Consider the following 18,535-nt stretch of genomic DNA (forward strand, 5'->3'; position numbering starts at 1 on the left):
ACCCGGTCTGACCCGATCCGCTCCAGGTGGTTTCGTTTCTCTAACCGCTCTGCTGCTCTCCGCCGCAGGTCGGACTGCCGTCCAAGTCCGGGGTGGCTGGAGGAATCCTGCTGGTCGTTCCCAACGTGATGGGAATCATGTGCTGGTCGCCGCCGCTGGACAAACTGGGAAACTCGGTCCGAGGAATTCAGTTCTGCACGGTACGGACAGAACCCGCCCGCCGGTCGTATCCCTGCAGGACGATTACTAACTGACCTGATCAGAAAGCTTAGCCCCGCCCCCGACGCCGTCTGAAACAGTCCACCAAAAGTGGGCGGAGCCAAGAGAAGTGAGGGGCGTGGCCACCCCGTGGGCGGAGCAGAGGGGGTGTGGTCAAGACAACAGAACCACTGATGCTAACTTATAGACTCTATTGCTACTTTTAGCAGCTTTTCAGGTCAACAAACGAGCAAAAAATGTGACTTTTTGTTTTTAACAACAGATTTAGATGCTTTTCTTTTCCAAGAAAGCAACTAGCAAAAAGTTTAGTAACATTTCCTGAAAGGAAACATATCTAACCACGATGATGACCAGAACTTCAGCTTCTAGACTCTCATCAGACTCTAGGATAATAGTTGATGACATTAAATGGTTTTGCTTCTATATTTTAGTTTCGTTTAACCAGGCCAGATTTCTGACGTTAAGCAAATTATTTGGATTCATAGTCTGTAGAATCTTGTATCTTTCAACCTCAAACCCTTAAAAATCCTCCGTATTGAATGGAAACTTTCCAGACGGCGATGGACTGCAGCTGTTTAGTCAGGATGGCGTCCCGGTTAATGGTTAGCGTCCCGCATGAAGCTAAGCTAACGGCTTCCTGTCGTTTCAGGATCTGGTTGAACTTTTCAACTTCCACAACTACGACAACCTGAGGCACTTCACCAAGAAGCACGACCCGCGCAGAGAGGGAGGCGACCAGAGGGTAAGGACCTGCAGGACGCCGCGCGTTACCGCCGCGTCAGTCGTCACGGCAACCCGCAGTGTGTGTTTCTGTGATCCGCCCCAAAGCAAACAAGCCTCTCTGGTCGAACATTTCCATCCATTCATCATGGAGGGATCAGCAAAGGGTCATAACTATACATACAGGTTCAAAAGTATCCACACACCCTCTGGTACCGGGTCAGGTTTACTGGACGGCGTTCCCTCTGGGTTCCCTCTGGGTTCCCTCATGAAGAGGCTTTACATCCTGCAGGCGGTCAGACCGTCAGGTAGATCCGCTGGTCGTTTGTGCAGTTAATCAAAAAATTAATTTGGATTATTTTGGCTTTCATGAGAGAAAATGGGGTCAGTTTTCAAATTTCTACCTGTTCATTAATTTTCAATGCCAGTTTCAAACTAAATATTTAGTTTGGAGCAAACTAGTTAGTTAGTTTGTTAAATATTTAGATGAGGCCCTAGAACCAGAGGGTGTGTGTGTGTGTGTGTGTGTGTGTGTGTGAGCCTGTATGTGTAGCTCCTGGCTGTGTTCATGGTGACCTCTGACCTCGGCTGTTTGTGTTGAAAGGGCTCCAGCGGAGCCGCGTGGCTCTAATCCGAACTGTTGATGAAAAACTCCTGCAGGTGTTTTGTTGTTGCTGATCAAGCGATCGGTAATGAGACTAATTGATTATCCGTGTCGATTGAACAGCAGCACAGCTTCGGATCGATGGATTACGAGAGCCTGCAGCAGGAGCTGGCTCTGAAAGCGCCGCTCTGGAAAAAAGTGTCTCCCACGGAGACGGACCAGGACAGCTCCACCACTGTAGTCTATAGGATGGACAAAGTCGCCGAGTGACCCCTGACCTCCACCGCCTGCTCCACCCCATATTATATTTATAAACCATGTAGACCACTATTTATTGCTTGTGAAGCGGTTGCTATGGGGACGAGCTGGAAGCTCTTTTTACTGTTTCATTTGGTTCATATTTGCTCTGAATCTGAGATCCGACTATCAGCTTCATCTCACTCCACATTCTGCAGAACAGGCCGGGTTTTCTGGGTTTCTCTGTCAACAAGAGGCTCCGCCTCCAATGGGCGGGGCAAAGAAGCAGCAGCCAATGAGGACAGTTATGCAGTTATGCAGAAACATTTTAGTTTTAGATGATATTTGCACAAAAATCTAAGTGTTATTTGGTGATGCGTTCTGCATGGAGGCTCAGTTATTGTTGGAAAAAGTTTTAATCTCTGGAAACTGACAGTTTGGATGAAGATTTAGGAAAATAAGGCTCTGATCTTGTTTAGAAAGTTAGAAAATTGCTGGATTTTACAGAAAAGTCATTTTAAAGCTATGAAATTTATTTAGTTATGATATTTAAGTAAATTATCCATAAAACTTTGAAGTATTAATGATCAGCTGCTGTTAATATTTTCCTCCTGCAGTAGATCCTGAACCTCCAGTCGATTTCTCTGCTTTTATTTTCATTTAAACTCTTAGTTTAAAAGATCTTTAAAACTAAATGATCTTAGTTTTAATCATGAACATTTTATTGTGAGATTTGGATGAGTTGGATCCACACCGTGGCTGACCATCATTTTAGTGAGCAAAATATTTTCAAAGAGCTTAATTTGGTCTCTTTAAGCCAACTGAGCAGCAGTGCACAGCCTCTTTAACTGCTGCAGGCATTTAGTTTTATTTTGAGTCGTTACTTTTAAAAACCAACGCTGCAGAGAAACAAAAACATTTTTGTGGTTTGCACTGAATTTTATTTGGTGACATCAGAGTAAATTGGGCTGAATGCAGATAGATGCCTGCCACACTTTCCAGAAAGGTAAAACAATAATAATCATGCAGGTGCAGTTGATCAAAAATGTTCCGTTGTCATTGAGTCGGTGCTGAAACTCTGATCGCTCCGGGTTTTCCTTTTCGCTCCAGGTTTTCCTTTTCGCTCCAGGTTTTCCTTTTCGCTCCGGGTTTTCCTTTTCGCTCCAGGTTTTCCTTTTCGCTCCAGGTTTTTCGCTCCGGGTTTTCCTTTTCGCTCCGGGTTTTCCTTTTCGCTCCAGGTTTTCCTTTTCGCTCCAGGTTAACTCTGTGTTTTTCTTGGCTGCTTTCTGAATCCCACAAGTTTACAGAAAATCTACAGAAGTTTTTCCGCTTTATAAATAATGGCAGAAACGAGGCTTTAAAGTTTCACAGGAAACTCTGCGACAAAGTCCCGGTCCAGTCTGATCCGGTTCGGGTTTGTTTGATTTCCTTCCAGTCTTTCAGAGTTTTTCCAGACCCGGGTCTTCTTCATGCAGGTTGCTTTGGCGTCGTAAATCATTCACACAAAAGTCTCATTTAAAAAGCAGCATGAACCAAAAATCATATTTTATTAAAAAATTATAATTGAGAATCAAAACCTGTTTGAACATGAAGATCCTCGGAAAGTCTGACTAAACCTGGTCTGGATGAAGAGTTCTGCACAATGCTGTTCTCTTCATGTCCCATGATCCTCCACTAGGGTCAGAGGTCAACTAAATGATCAGAAAGGACAACAAGCTGAAATCTGTTCATTGTTTCACTTTTCTGTAAATTATCAGAAGATTTGATTCTTCTTGATGGCTGTTGGTGTTTTAATGGCAGCAGCGTTTTATTCCATGTTCTGGTTCTGTCTCGGTTCTGGTTCTGTCCCGGTTCTGCAGTGTGCTTTCAGTATTACTGATCCGTTCTGTTGCTCTGAGCAGCAGCTGTATTTTGCTTTCTGGCTTCTTTTGTTGTTGGATGGAAAGTTGGCTGGTTGCTGTCGCCCCCTGCAGGAACCTAAAGGTGTTGCAGGTGAAAGGCCTGCTGCACCAGTTGGTGCTGGAGCCGTTCAACTGGTTTCAGGATGGAGTTGAGCTCAGACAGAGATGCTGCTGGAGCAAAAAAATCTGATATGTGAAAACATTTATTATTTTGTCCCTTTTGTTTTATTTTTGTCTTTTATTTCTCTGTAGATAAAGACTCAAAAGCCTCGACTGCTTTAAGGCGCCTTGGAGACGATTTGAAGCTAAATCAGGTTACAGCAGGATTTCACTGTAAAAGGCAAAACTTTAACCAAAATGAAGCCCAAAGTTAAATTGCAGAATTGTAACTCACAGTATCATCGGTGTAGATTGAATTTTAAATCTCTTTAGGAAGGAAGGAACTGGTCTGAGGATGGATCCCTGAGGAACTCAGGAAATCATCTGTTGACTCAGTTTATTTGTTTTTAAAGGAATCAATTAAATTCTGCTGACTTTCTGCTTTTCTACTCTGCATGATGTGCTCCATTAAAATCCTTTGGGGTCATAAAAAGTTAAATTTGTAACTTTAAACCTGTTTGTTTTTCTGAAATGGACTTTTCCCTCCAATCTGATTCATGAACCGTCTCACCGTGTGAGCTTAACGCCGGCGGAGCTTTTGAATCTGTTACTGATTGTTCTCATGAAAATCATCGGTTTTGTTTTCTGCTCATGTCATTTTGTTTTTTGGGGTTTTTTTATTCTCATCTTGCATGCTGAGTTTTGTACAGACTGTTAGATGTTTTTATTTTCTCCATTCTTATGTTGATTCTCATGCTGAACCTTTTATTTCTTTATGAAATGGTCGCTACAGATGCAACTTGGATGAATAAAGATCATTTCTGCTTCTGTCTGACTTGGAACTGTGAGGTTTCTGGACTCAAACCAAAGATTTTATGTTTTAATTGTGAAAATAAATATTAAATGTAGAAATGAAACCTTACATTTCCAAGTCTTTATGTTTGTGATTGTGTATAAAGTCTCCATGAATCCATGATCTGTCCTGTCAGCTGATTGGAGCAGACATGATGTCTATGTTTTCATTTGATTTTTCTTGTTTTGCCATTTTTGTCTTGTGTATTAAATAAAATAAAGCTCTTATCTATCAGCTTCCTGTTTTGTTCCACAACTCTAACTTAACCCACCAGGGATAAAGAGAGTTCAGTTCCTACTGGGTGTTTGAAGCTGTGTTGGTCATCATGGATGGGGCGGAGCTTCAGGGATTACATCACTAAGGGGTTCCGCAGGGTTTGCTATTGGGCCCATTTCTTTTAGTTGATCTTTGATTAGCCATCAGGGAGGAGTTGAGAGCAGAGCTGCTGGATGAACAGACAGTTGGATGAATTGATTCCTTTATTTACATTTAAATCTGAGTTTTTCTTAGAAGTCAAATACTGACAATGATCCAAATATTTTCATTCTAGACAGAAAATGAAAATAATCTGAAAATTGAAACAAAATATGGATTTCTTATTTCACTTTAGATTGATTAAAACTAGCTTTGGGGATCCTGACTCCATGATTATGACAGCTGGGTTTTATAACGAGGCTAAACTCCACTAAAACCAGCAGAAATGTCATAAACCAGTTTTAAGTTTCTCCTGGGAATCCAGAACGTCATCATGACCATTTTAAATGTATACGGTCAGATTTTACAGCCTGTTGGATGTTTCAGTAATTTCACGCACTGAGGTTTTTCTTAATAGCACAAAGAGTGATTTTTCCATCTTCATACAGTATTTATGTTCATCCTGCGGATTAATTTCTATTGTTTTAATTTCAAAGCTTCAAAGAAGGTAAAATTTAGAGGTGAACAAAACTGATCTTGTTGGTTTTCATGCGGATTTTTATATTTACAAACAGTTTACTGTATTAATGTTGAGGCGGATCATCTCGGATCATCCCGTCTCCGCCATGTTGCAGCGGTCTGTCCACCACCCGGAAGCCATCAGTTTGTGGAGCTGATGTCTGTGGTTGTGTCCTCAGGTGAAGTCTGTCATCAACCTGCTGTTCGCTGCCTTCACAGGAGACGTCTCCGCCCTGAGGAGGTGAGCATTCCTCCCGCTGAATCCAACATCAAGCTTTTACTCACTTCATCAACCAAGAAGCTCTGCGCTATACCGCCCCCTAGTGGCCACACAATGCGCATGTCTACTGTTTTTGATGGATGTTACCGGAGGCTACTTTATGACTGTATGTATGATCCATTGGCAGTAATAACGTCCTTAATATTAGCTTGTCTAAAGGGGATGATGGAAGGGACTAAAGTTTAATTTCCATGTTATTTATTAATTTGTACAAATCAAATAACTATTTAATCTGCAAGCTAAATATTTAGTTTGGAGCCATTGATGCTGCGAGCTACTAACACTAAGGCGCTATTTAACTAGCTAAATATTAGTTCAAATTAGGTCAAAATAGTTAGCAAGCTAAATATTTAGGTAGTTCAGAGATAAATATTTAGGTAATATGCAAATTCACTTGCCAACAAGCAGAAGTTGGTAAACCCACCTTTTATTTACAATAAAAGGTGGGTTTTGGGGACCGCTTCATAATCTCCTGCTTAGGATCGTTTCATGTCACCTCTTTATTGTCTCTTCTACTCTTCTGTTCCTCTCCAACATTTACATTTGTTTAGAACAAGGGTGAGCCGTTTTAATTGCAATGCTGATTTTATCAATGACTGGTAAAAGTGATGCCTCAGCGTCTCACCAGCAGCAGTTTCTCAAGACCCAGCTTTTATTTTGATAGTCCACTTCCGTTTATCGGCAAGTGCGTTAGCATAATAGCTATTTAGCTCTGAGCTAGCTAAGTATATGACGATAAGTTGCAGGTCCAGTCAGAAGTTCACATATAATTTTCAGAGGAATGAAAATTATATTAAAGTTTCTAAGATTTATTTTAGATTATATTTTTTCCGGAAGTTAAATAACCAGTTTTCTCTGGATCTGGGATCGTTTTCCTGCTGGTCTACGTGACCCAATTTCACCTCAAACAACAAAGTATAGGAGATTTAGCAGCTTAGACGATTACCTCCAACCAAACTGGTTCTGATTACATAAACCCGGCCGACACGGTTCAGTTCAGAACCCGGACCTGTGACGGGTTCTGGTTCTGTCCGACGGGTCAGAACCCCGGCTGAAGACGGCTGCGCGTGTTTGTGTGTTTCAGGTTCGCCCTGTCCTCCATGGACATGGAGCAGAGGGACTACGACTCCAGGACGGCACTCCATGTCGCCTCAGCTGAAGGTAAACCGGAACCGGAACCTTTAAAAAATCTAAAATATCATCTCTGAAAGTACATTAATTTAAGTTCGAGCCAGGACCGCACAGTATTCTGGGAGATGCATGCAGAGGAAAGACTTTAGCCGCGCAACCTCTCACGGCTAGCTAAGCTAAGTTGGGTGGCATCAACTCACCTGCTCTTTGGTTACTTAGCAACTCGGTCATTCTTTGGTTGCCTAGTAACAACCTGCTGAGTCGCAGTTTCAGATTTCTCCATCATGCCTCAAAATTGCTTAAAAATGAAAAACGACATGGGTTTTCACTCCACAGTCACAGGGATGGTCACTCCACTAGTTTGGCAGGATTTTTACATATTTGAAACAAAAACTAAATCAATTTATCAGCTGATAAATCTGTCAGCCATATTGTTGTTCAGTTACCCAGCAGAACTCAGTGTCTCTGTCTGCTTTCAGGACACCTGGAGGTGGTCCGCTTCCTGCTGGACGCCTGCAAGGTTAACCCGGTCCCTAAAGACAGGTGAGTCCCGTCCAGCAGGTCCATTACCCGGTCCGGCCTGGTTCTGAGTCCAGCCTGTCCTCCTGCCAGGTGGGGCAACACCCCGCTGGACGAAGCCGTGCAGTTCGGCCATCACGACGTGGTCGCCGTCCTGCAGCAGTACCAGGAGAACTACAACCCGACCGACGGTTCTGACAAGACGAGCAACGAGAAGAACCTGGACAGCCTCCTGTAGAACCGCCGGATCCTCCGGAGAAAACCCGCTCTAGTGGCTTTGCTTTGTGTTTCCGCCTGTTTCCTGATGTAGTGTGTGTGTGTGAGCTTCATGCAGCGTCTGTGACCCAGTGTTTACAGTATATTTACACATATTTATATAAATACGAATATATCAAGTCAGGGATGGGAATCAGAAACCTACGACAGTATCAGGGCCAGATGGAAAACAAAAAGATGAGAACAAATCAGCCAAAACACTTTGAGATTAATCAGAAAAAAAGAGATGGGCATTTCTGAGTTTGAAAAATTCAAAAAATCTCAGAAATTTTTAATCTCAAATTTTCTAGAACAGGAAGATTTCTGAGCTTGAAAAGTCTGAAAATTGCTAGAAAAAAATCCGGAAATTTTAGATTAATCAGAAATTTTGTAGAAAAAAAAATATATATATTTTGTTCGATAAAATCTCAGGAATGCAGAAAAACAAAAATTTCTGAACTTGAGAAGTCTACATTTTTCAGTTCGAAACATTTTCAGAAAATTTTCTGTTTTTTCTAGAAAATTTGAGATAAAAATGTTTTTCTAGAAAATTCTTTGACTTTTCAAACTCAGAATTTTTTCTCTAAAAGGTTTCTGAGATAAATGTCAAATTTGTTTTGGTGGGCATTTACTCCTTTTGTCTACCTACCATGGCCCTATTGCGTTGTCATAGAAACCAGGTTCTGCTTATGTGAGTTTATGTGAAATCTTGGTGTAAATTGTTCCAGGTATCTGTTCTCTGATTGGCTGATGGCCGCAGACGTCGCGCGGCTCCTCTGACGTCAGATGATTGCATCCTGAATGTATTTTATGACGACGGCGTCGTCGATGCACAGAGACTTTATGAGACTCATGTTTGTGTAATTTGTTCAATTTACAATAAAGTTTTTTTGTTTTTGGTCGCATTTCGACTCCAGACCAAAGGTGGCGCTGTTCTTTTTTTTTTTTTTTGTTTAGTCATTTTGAATGACAGGTCAGAAAATCTCTTTCCAGGGGCTGTCATAGGCACACAAAGAAAGAACAAAAATCTGGAAATTTCTGCCAAAAAAAATTAAATTTTGTAGAAAAAACAAGAAAATTTCAGGCCCCAAAAGAAAAAACACGTTTTTAAATTAATCTCAGCTATTTTCTAGATAAAAACTTGGAATTTCAGAAGTCAAAAATGTTCAACCTTTGAAACTCAAAAAGTGTTTGCATTTCTTAATCAAAAAATTTCCTGATTTTTTTTTTTTAATAAAAAATTCTTGAATTAAACTCCAAACCTTTTGGTTTTTTGGTGGAAATTTATCTTTATGCTGTCGTAGTTTTTATGCATCAGTTTGTAAAAAATATTTAACTGTAATTATTTTCCTTCCAGCTTCATTAATGTTTAATTTAATTTTTGTTACCAATACCAGTATAGCCAGTTTCCATTCCTTAGCTGCCTAGTGTTACTAAAAAACCCAAAAAATTAAATGAATGTCTTCTACTGTATGTGGAAGACTTCAGTAAGCATAATTATATTTTTGATTCATATTCCAGCTCAGGTTTAAGATTATTTACTGGTTTTATTGGTGAAATTCTAACTTCACTCAATAAATCAGGTGCAGTTCACACTCCAACCACTAGATGGTGTAAACTAATCGCATCCTTAGTAATACAGGGATATCAATAGTGTTCGTACTTCTGTTTTGCTGTATTTAGAAGCATTAAACTAATAGTTTATAGTTTCAGACGGATATTTCTGCAGCATAAATCATGTCTTATAAAGTAATAAATTTGTTTCTATGGAAACAGATTGTCTCCTTTAATCTTATGCCCATAAAAACAGTGAATAAATGCAAGGTTTTCACAATCACCATGTGTTGATCACATTCAGTGTTGGAGTTAACTTTAATCTCATTATATAGTGACGATACATAAATTCTGTTCTATTATGTTTGGATATTTACAGTTTTATTAAAGCATTTTTAATAAAATGCAGTGAGTAAAAACTGAAAAGTGTATTTATATTTCAGCCTGAAACCCTGGAGGAAAGATTTCCCTCTTATGACAAACTTGCATTTTTTATTTTTACTATGTAAATAAAAATCCAGGTGATGTTCATGAACCTTTTCTGATCACTGATTGATGAACTGATTGATGTCGGTTTGGAGGAAGTAACCAGGATTGTTGTCGTTTTCCAGAGACGACGGCAACAGGTCAGGCAATAAATCCTTGAGTAATTCATCCAGCTCCCCCTGCAGAGCAACAAAAACGTTCATTTTAAATCAGCTGCCATAAAGAAGTCATGAGACAGGAAGCAGCGTCCAACCCACCGGGAGGTACTCAGGCTCCACGTCCATGTGTGTGAGCGGCGGCGGAGACGGCGGCGGCGAGGGGTCACTGAGGGGGACAGACACGTTTACTTCCTGTTTACTTCCTGAAGAACAACTGGCAAAGAGTCTCAGTTCAGCAGAAACTTACACGGAGACCAAAACGATCTTCTTGGGGACGTAGCCGTCTCTGCTGGGGGAAGACGACTCTGCAGGGGGGCAAAGCAGAAACAGCGCCACCAACTGGGTGAGACGTTACACAGCTCTGATTCTAAAACTGATTTTAGATTTATAATTCAAACTAATTTCCCTATAATGACTACAAGAAAACTGGCTTTTAGACATTTATGTAAATATTGATAAATATGTTTTCATTGGTCAAACTGAAGGGTGTGAATAGTTTCTGCCAAGGTGTCAGAAAGAAAAAGTAATAAAAGTTACATTTTCATCATAAATGTTCCAGTTTGAAACTAAAAATTCAGCTTGACGGCTCAGAGCTAACTAATTAGCAAGCTACCAGGCTAACTAAATATTTAGCTCACTAACTAAATATGGAGTTAAATAAGTGAATATTCATTTAGAGTTAAATATTTAGCTTGTTAACTAAATATTTAGTTTCCTTGAATAATTGAAAAATTAACCTCCATTTTCACCCTTAAGGCAGACAAAACGTCAGAACCGTCTCCAGACGTAAACACGGCCGGGTGGCGCCGCTCGGTACCTGCTGTTCTGTAGCGTGCGAAGGCGGCGTCTTTGGGGGTGTCGGGGTAGAGGTAGAGCAGCGGGTTGTGGCTCCGCCCCGACGTGGTCAGGGTGTAGTTGTGGATGGCGTTGGGCAGAGGCAGAACCGACAGCTCCTTCTTGGTGTACGGCTCCACGAAGTGGATGTGTTTCTCTGCAGAGCGGGTCAGATCAGTCCTCTGGGTCTGTTCGGGTTCTGTTGGTCCCGTTTGGGTCTGTGTGACACTGACCTCCGGCGGACTGCTCCACCCAGCTGAAGGTGATGGCGCCATCCGGGATGCTCTCACTGAATCGGATCAGAAACGTCCCGACCGGTTTCTCCCGCAGCAGGGCGCGCGTTCGCTCCTTGCTAACAAATCCCATGATGCATCTGGAGAGCAGAAACACATCCAGACATGTTGAAGGAGGAGAGAAGCTGGAGGCCAGTTAACCCAACCCGACCCAACCCGACCCGATACGACCCGACTTACCCGTCCCGCCACAGCTCCCACACAAACTTCTTGATCAGATCCAGAATCCCATCGATCCAGATCCAGACGTTCTCATCCTGGGAAACAGGAAGTCAGAGACACCCAGCGAAAAAATCAACAAAGATGTAAAACTTTTTTATTTACGGTTTTACAAGAATCTTTTTAAGGGCATCTTTCATTACGGCCTGAATCTGGACCAACATCCTGAATTAATAAACCAACGCTGCGCCATGTCGGCCCCTGAGGCCCCGAGGGCCCCTGGACTACAACAGGTCCTGAACCTCACCTTGGAAAACTTGTTCCAGTGAATCGGACCGTCAGGATCATCTGGAGAAAATCAGAAACAATCAGTTAGCTTAGCATGGAGGCTAAGCTAATCAGTTAGCTTAGCATGGAGGCTAAGCTAACTGATCCATTACATGTATGGGAGCAGAAACATGGAGGCGGTGGGAGGTTCTGGTTCTGTTGGACCCACCCATGATCTTGGCCTGCAGCATGGACAGCTGGTCCTGGTCCAGTGGCCGCTGCCCGACCGACAGGAACTGCCAGCTGAGGAGCGGCGCCAGCTGCTCCCACTTCAGGCCCGGCGGGTCCAGAAACAGCGACAGGTTCTGGCCACACAGAGCAGAACTTCAGGCCCGTCCAATCCGGCACAGGACCCGGTCCTGGTTCTGTACTCACCTCCGAGTCGACGCCGGACGCCATGCTGGACCACATGATGGCGGCCCAGGCGCTGGGCACCTGGTTGGAGCTGGAGATGACCACCAACGGCAGGGAGCTGGCCTGGTGGGCAAACAGAACCAGAACCGGGCCGTCAGCTGGTCCAGAACCGGTTCACTGGTTTAACTGGTTCTACTGGTTACCTGGATGTTGAAGGTCTCCCCGTTGTGCTGCAGCTGCGTGACGAAGCGGATGATGTGGAGCTCCTCTGTGACGGTCAGCTGGTTCTGATCGGCCCAAAACGGTCAAAGATTTAAAATAATCACGTCTTTAAGCTCCTGGTTAACAAACGGTTAAATAATTCACAACGTTTCACCTCACAGGAACCTTTAACTCTGGACTTTCTTTCTTTGAGTGACTGAAAACAAAAACAGAGAGAAAAATGATTTAATGAAGATCAATACTGTGATCAATACTGTGATCAATACTGTGATCAATACTGTGATCAATACTGTGATCAATACTGTGATCAATACTGTGATCAGGTTTTCCCACCATGTGTTCGAACGCCACCGTCAGCGCGCCGCTGGACAGATCGACGTCCAGAACCTTGGAGTCGTCACGCGAGAAATCGAACTGACGAAAACTAAAAGAAATAAAACAAAAAAACTTTATTGTTTATTGTTATTGAAATATTTCACTTAAATATAGAAAATAACAAAATAATTTTTTTCTTTTTACTAAAATATTATATATACATATTTACTAAAAATGGTAAAACAAGATTTAAACATTGTTACTTTTTTCAATGTAATTATTAAATTATTCTCACCTGCTGATGGTTTTTACTTCTTCAACGTCTCTGAAGATTTGAGCCAGAAAAATGTTTTATGGAAAAACAGACGCAGAGAATAAAATATTTGATCGGAAGTGAAGATTTTTTCTTACTTGTCAAAAACAGGTTGGACTTTGATGAGAGTTTTAAAAGCTGGAAGGTTCACCAGAAACCTGAGGAGAAGAAATGCTGTCAGACGTTTGTTTGTGCTGCAAAGATGTTTGTTTGTGCCGCCATCATTTCATAGGCATTATTTTAAAAAATGTCCAGAGGTCAAAGGTCAACCAGCCCCCACGTTTACAAAATTAAAAATTGGTGTCAATAAACTTTCCTACGTTTGTGCTGCAAAAAATCAATTTGTGCTGCGTTTGTTTTGATTTTATTACATTTCATAAATGTCTGACCTCTGGAAACTTTTATTAATGTTTTAAAGTTCTGCTAGGTCTGGATGTGGGCGGCCATCTGGGCCCAGGTTGTAGGTCAAAGGTCACAGTACTCTGAGGGACGCCGCTGCGCCTCACCTCACGGTGACCTTGAAGCGAACGCCGGTCTTCAGGATCAGCGGCCGGTGAAGAAGGTTCTGCATGACGGGCTGCTTCTCCACCACCAGGGCGCTGCACAGAACCCAAACAGAACCGGTCAGCAGGCCCCGCCCCCGCCGGTCCAATCAGCAGCCGGTGGGCGGGGCCTCACCTGGTCAGCAGGTTCCGGATCAGACTGCGGCAGAACTTCTCCATTTCTGCCAAGGAGTCGGTGAGACACGGGAAGTCCGGGGCCGGGAACCTCTGGTTCTGGACCTGCAGCTGCTGCAGCTGTTCATCCACACCAAACAGAACCTCGGCCACTGCCGTGAACCTGCACAACACAAACAGGCCGGGTCAGGAGGCGGGGCGGACCGGGTCGGGTGGCAGGCCGGCGCCGGCGGCTCACCATTTCTCCAGCAGGTCCAGTCCGGCGTGTTCTGGGCTGCCGACGCAGGATCGCTGCTGCCGCCGCCGCCACTCAGGAAGCTCCACTCCGGTCAGAGTCTGGACCGAACCGGCCGCCTCGTTCAGAACCCTGACCAGCCGCTGCAGCACAACCTGACAGAAAACCCATCATGAGACGCCTGAGGCGGGTCGACCCGAAAACCCAGAGGCACCTGCAGCAGGGGAACCAGAAAAACGTCCCAGCAGGTTTCTCTTCAAAATAAAAGAAGTTAGCATCGTGGCTAGTTTTGCTGCTAGCCAATTTCAAACCTTAAATTGAGGGAGCAGCTGGTTCTGATCAGCTGGTTCTGATCGGTTCTGGTCGGTTCTGTACTGTGTGGGTCTCTGGTACCTGTTTGCTTTGGGAGATGGACCGGGTCATCCTCAGACACTCCTGCTCCACCAGAGCTTTGGACCGGACCAGTTCCACGTTCTGCTCCACTGGTGAAGGAAACACAAACGTTCCTGTTAGAACGCAGCAGTGATGACCTTTGACCCAAACATTCCTGTTGAACGCCTTTTAGCGTCACACTGCAGCGTTCCTGCAGCAGTGACCTTTGACCTGACCTTTGCTTTGCCACGAGTTCTGGATGAAGTCGAGTTTCTCGCTCAGGTCCTCCAGGATTTTTACCTCCTTCTTCAGTTCCTGCAGCAGATTTCACAAATCAAGGTTCTGGTTCTGGTTCTGTCGGTCCAGTCAAGAATCGGATCCGTCTGATTACCAGAACCTGCAGCTTCAGCTGCGTCACTTTGTTGTCCAGCTCCGTCTGCTGCGGCGCCATGACGCCGGCTCCGTTGTCCTGAGAGGAGAGCGGGGTCAGTTAGCTCCCATGCTGAGCGCCGCCGCGACGTTTATCGGGACTCACCATCGTCATGGTAACTGACTCCAGGATCTGCTTCTCCTCCTTCAGACATTCAGACAAAATGGCGGCCAGGTTCAGCGGCTGAGCCTGGAAGTTCTCCTGGAAACACAGAGCTGCTTCAGACCTGGTAGCCGTAGCATACTGACCGCTGCACCGGCTTCGCCGTACCACCATGTAGGCCCTCATCTTGGGGAAGTCGGGCCCCTGCAGGATGGCGTTCTCCTGGACCGAGCGGCGCCACTGCTCCTCCAGCTGCTGCAGCAGAGCGCAGAAACATTCAGCCGCCGCGTTCTCGTTCACAGCCGCAGAACTCCTGCAGCAGGAAGTGATGTCACACTTTGACCCGCCTCACTTCCTGTTTAGGCTTCAAGGTTGTTTCTGTTTTAGTATTTTCATAACAATATTTCTAATGTTTTTAAATATTTTATGTATCTGTACAGATTTTAAAAATAAACATGGATAGAATGGCCTAGTCAAAGCCCAGATATTCAGAGCTGGTGGAGACCTGCAGCCAGAAGAGGCTGTGCAGGGTTCTGACTCAGGCAGGATGACTACAAATGTCCTCCACACTTTTCAGATTTTTACAATATAATTATTTTATTTCCATTTTGTGTCAAATTTAAACATTTTATGAAACTTTTTCAGGCTCAATAAATAAAACATGTTCAGTCTGAGGCGCTGCGCCCCCTGCTGGACCGGAGCGGCATCTCCATAGCAACCGCATCCAGGAAATGCAGGGTGGATTCTGACTCCGCCTAGAACCGGCCTCTGAACCCAGCAGAACCAACAGAACCCAGCAGAACCAACAGAACCCAGCAGAACCAGCTCCTCTTACCAGTCCTGGCTCTCAATCCAGTGGCTCAGCTGGTTCCGGATCTCCGTGGGGAACCGGCCCTCGTACAGCTGCCGGACCCGGTTCTGCAGCGCCGAGTCCATCTTCAGCAGCTCCTGCCACTGGGCCATCTGCACAGAACCACAACAGAACCGCCTGAGGAACCGGCACTGACCCGGTTCTCATGTCTCAGGTGGGATCCAGCTGCAGGTTCTGTGGATCATCTCTGCATCCCCCAAACCCCGATACGTTTTCCTTCCACTAAACTTTCCTTACATGTCTGCGAGTTACAGTAAATCCATAAAAACCTCCAGAGCTTCACATGTAGCAGAACGTTTCAGATCACGTTGTGGTTTGTAGTTTGAATCTGAGAACGTTCCGGATGTTCAAACATCCTCGGTTCTGATCCGGGAACGTTCAACCAGCTTCTGATTCTGATTCAATAAAGACTAAAGACTCGGATGCGCTCCGTGTTTTTATGAGTCATTAAGCAAAAAAAGAGTGAACCTTAAACTGAAGGAAAAGGGGGTCAGAGGAGCGGCAGTACGGAAGCCTGAGGGGTTCATGCTCCCTCCGGAGGACAGAGGTAAGAAGTTTCACTACCGGTGGGAAAATCTGTTCCCTCTGCGTCGGGAGCGCTCTGCAGCCAGAGAGACGGATGTGATCAGGATATTTCTAGTATACTACATTCTATCACACATAACAATTTGTGAGAATCTGGAAACAGTTGCTCTTTATTCCCCAAAGTTATGGGGGGAAGAGAATGGATGTTTCAGCTGCCTGAAATAATCCGTTCCCCCTCCATAAAATGGGAACTAATTAACTTACCAACAAGTCTTTAACTGTGTTTATTCCTTTCATCACCAACAACAAATCCTGTGAATTTGGTGACATTTGCTCTTTATTTGACAAAGTTATGAGGGGGAACCAAATATTGTATGAAATGTCTTTAATCCAGTAATCTGTCATATTTTACATTAGAACAAGATTTACCAGAAAGTCTAAACTCTCATTTTTGTGTCTTGCTTTCAGCCAGTTACCATCCTCTTATATCAGCAATGAAAAATTATAAATACACACTACGTGTTGGAAAACTGTTTGGTGACTGACTTTTATTTCTGTCAAGCTGAAGTGACAAAAGTTGAAGAAAGACCGATTCTCTTGGCGTTTAAAATAACACAAAACAGCGTAAAAAGACCTTTTTTATTTAATTACTTTACAATTTTGTAAACAAAAGCTTAAACTAAATGTTACAACCTTGACATGATTATCTGAGTTCTTTTTACTGAGAAATCGATCAGAAGCGCCGTGAAAATGATCTGATCAGGTCCGTCTCTCTGGCTGCGATGCGCGCTCCCGCCTCTCTGGCTGCGATGCGCGCTCCCGACACAGGGGGAACAGATTTTCACACAGACCGGCATCGATATTCATTTATTCATATTTTCTTGTTATATTTTCGAACACAAGTTAATATTTTAACTTTAAATTATTAAAGTTAAACTTTATTACAAATCTTTTCATCAAATTCAGCCTGAAATCGGCTGACGTTAGTCAGAAAACTAACATATTTACGCAATAAACGCATAAAGACTAAAACAAACTAACTCTCTGTGAGGTTGAGTTTCTCACCGTGAATCTTCAGAGTTTCTCCAGGAAGCGAATCAGAGCCGATCTGCCGGAGGCCGAGCGGCAGCGGCGGCTTTTATTCCGCGGAAACTCCCTCCGGACCGGCTGATTCTCGGGAAACGTCTCAGCCACAGGCGTCAAGTTCATCCGTTCATCCGGTCACACTTCCGCCTTCAGCGGCTTTTCATATTAAAGGTTTTTATTTCTAAAGAAAGGAGCCGCTCCACAAACACTTTCAACTTCAAAACAATTAAAACTGCAAACAGCTTTACATTAAATATTCTTATTATGCTAATTATAAAATAAATCATACAAATAGATTAATAGTAAATAAATAAATATTGTGAAGAGAACATTAAAAACGTTTGTTAGGATTGTGTAAGAAAAATGTTGATATCTTTTATAAATAGTGTTTTGTTAATATTTATTAATTTTTATTAATATTTATTAATGTGGGTTGCCAGTTTGGATCAGGTTTCCTATCAAGCTATAAGAAAGATAGAAAACATGCTAACAAAAAGCCTCAGACCTGCAGCTCACAGGAGGTTCTAGACAGGCTAACAGGCTCTTTGGGTCACTGGTACCAGTTTATGTCCTGGGATGGGGGGGGGTTCACATCCACCTCAGAAATATGTAGTTGTGCCCCTCCCTCTCAGTGTTTGTGAGGTCAGGATAACAACCTTCCATTTATTCTGTTTTGTCCTCCTTTTGTCTTTGGGTCACTTCCTGATTGCTCACATTTCATGTTGCTGTTAATCTTAAATATCTGAGAGCCGATCCTGTTGGTGTGATCTCCAGGTTGGATTTCATGTGATCATGCTGCAGTGAATCGAGTGCATCTCAAGTTTGTGTTTTATGAGGGTTTTTAAATTCAGGTTGAACATTATTGGACTGACAACAAATGGATAAAGTTAACAGGAAACCTTTTCATTTGTGTAACAATAAATATTAACTTCATTCTGGTTGTTCATTGCCCTTTGGCTTGACGGAGTCGTAACACTTAGTTTGGAACAGGGTCATTTATAATGAATGAATGAATGAATGAATGAATGAATGAATGAATGAATGAATGAATGAAATGGTGAAAATGTAACTTTAAAAAATAAAATACATTTTCCTTCTTTTATGTCAATGTAGATAACCCAAAGTTAACTCCCTTTTCCAAAGTGCTGCTTCCAAGTATATCACTGTAAAGTTGAGTGGAAGGTAAAAATGTGCACAGACAGCAGGGATTATAGCAACCATATGAGATCAAATAAAACTTATTTAGTGGGAAGAAAATCCCGTGAATTTCATTAATTGTTTTGAACAAAATTAATTAGTTTAGCAGTTTTCAGATATTTTAGTGACAGGTTTGCTTCATGCTGTAGAAAGTAAGACATTCAGTGAGGAGACGTTTCTATGGAAACCAACAGCAAACAAATGCAGAGCAGAATTTCTTTCCTCAGATGTTTCGTCGTATTTCACCAACTCATGGCTCTCAGGAAATCATCAG

The 18,535-nt window shown here is 43.1% G+C and overlaps 2 protein-coding genes across 7 annotated transcripts in view; one reads left to right on the forward strand and one right to left on the reverse strand.

The window, feature by feature from the left end:
* The window catches only part of glsb (glutaminase b), a 32,072-nt gene extending 23,416 nt beyond the window's left edge, over positions 1-8,656 (forward strand). For 3 of the 6 annotated variants that reach the window (XM_044132096.1, XM_044132100.1, XM_044132099.1), the window contains 6 exons: positions 69-200; positions 869-961; positions 5,746-5,807; positions 6,931-7,007; positions 7,457-7,520; positions 7,590-8,656. In XM_044132096.1, the coding sequence (XP_043988031.1) occupies positions 69-200; positions 869-961; positions 5,746-5,807; positions 6,931-7,007; positions 7,457-7,520; positions 7,590-7,734 (573 nt within the window). In that variant the 3' untranslated portion in view covers positions 7,735-8,656. Of the gene's footprint in view, positions 1-68; positions 201-868; positions 962-1,666; positions 4,868-5,745; positions 5,808-6,930; positions 7,008-7,456; positions 7,521-7,589 lie in introns of those variants that run through there. The other 3 variants (XR_006372156.1, XM_044132098.1, XM_044132097.1) reach the window with 3 other exon arrangements.
* A 934-nt stretch (positions 8,657-9,590) lies between these two features.
* On the reverse strand, positions 9,591-17,181 carry LOC122840006 (signal transducer and activator of transcription 1-like). Its single transcript, XM_044132088.1, has 24 exons — positions 17,044-17,181; positions 15,418-15,545; positions 14,751-14,895; positions 14,586-14,681; positions 14,442-14,519; positions 14,287-14,365; positions 14,072-14,160; positions 13,682-13,833; positions 13,445-13,606; positions 13,273-13,365; positions 12,865-12,924; positions 12,749-12,778; positions 12,472-12,562; positions 12,293-12,334; positions 12,120-12,203; positions 11,938-12,039; positions 11,732-11,867; positions 11,543-11,583; positions 11,257-11,333; positions 11,017-11,156; positions 10,767-10,940; positions 10,197-10,254; positions 10,049-10,115; positions 9,591-9,970 (listed from the first exon to the last, which is right to left on the reverse strand). The coding sequence occupies exons 2-24, from the start codon at positions 15,543-15,545 to the stop codon at positions 9,851-9,853; spliced, it is 2,244 nt and encodes a 747-aa protein (XP_043988023.1). The 5' UTR covers positions 17,044-17,181; the 3' UTR covers positions 9,591-9,850.
* Positions 17,182-18,535: the final 1,354 nt, after the last annotated feature.

The sequence above is a fragment of the Gambusia affinis genome, linkage group LG11 (genome assembly GCF_019740435.1).
Source record: "Gambusia affinis linkage group LG11, SWU_Gaff_1.0, whole genome shotgun sequence".
NCBI classification, from domain to species: Eukaryota; Metazoa; Chordata; class Actinopteri; order Cyprinodontiformes; family Poeciliidae; genus Gambusia; species Gambusia affinis.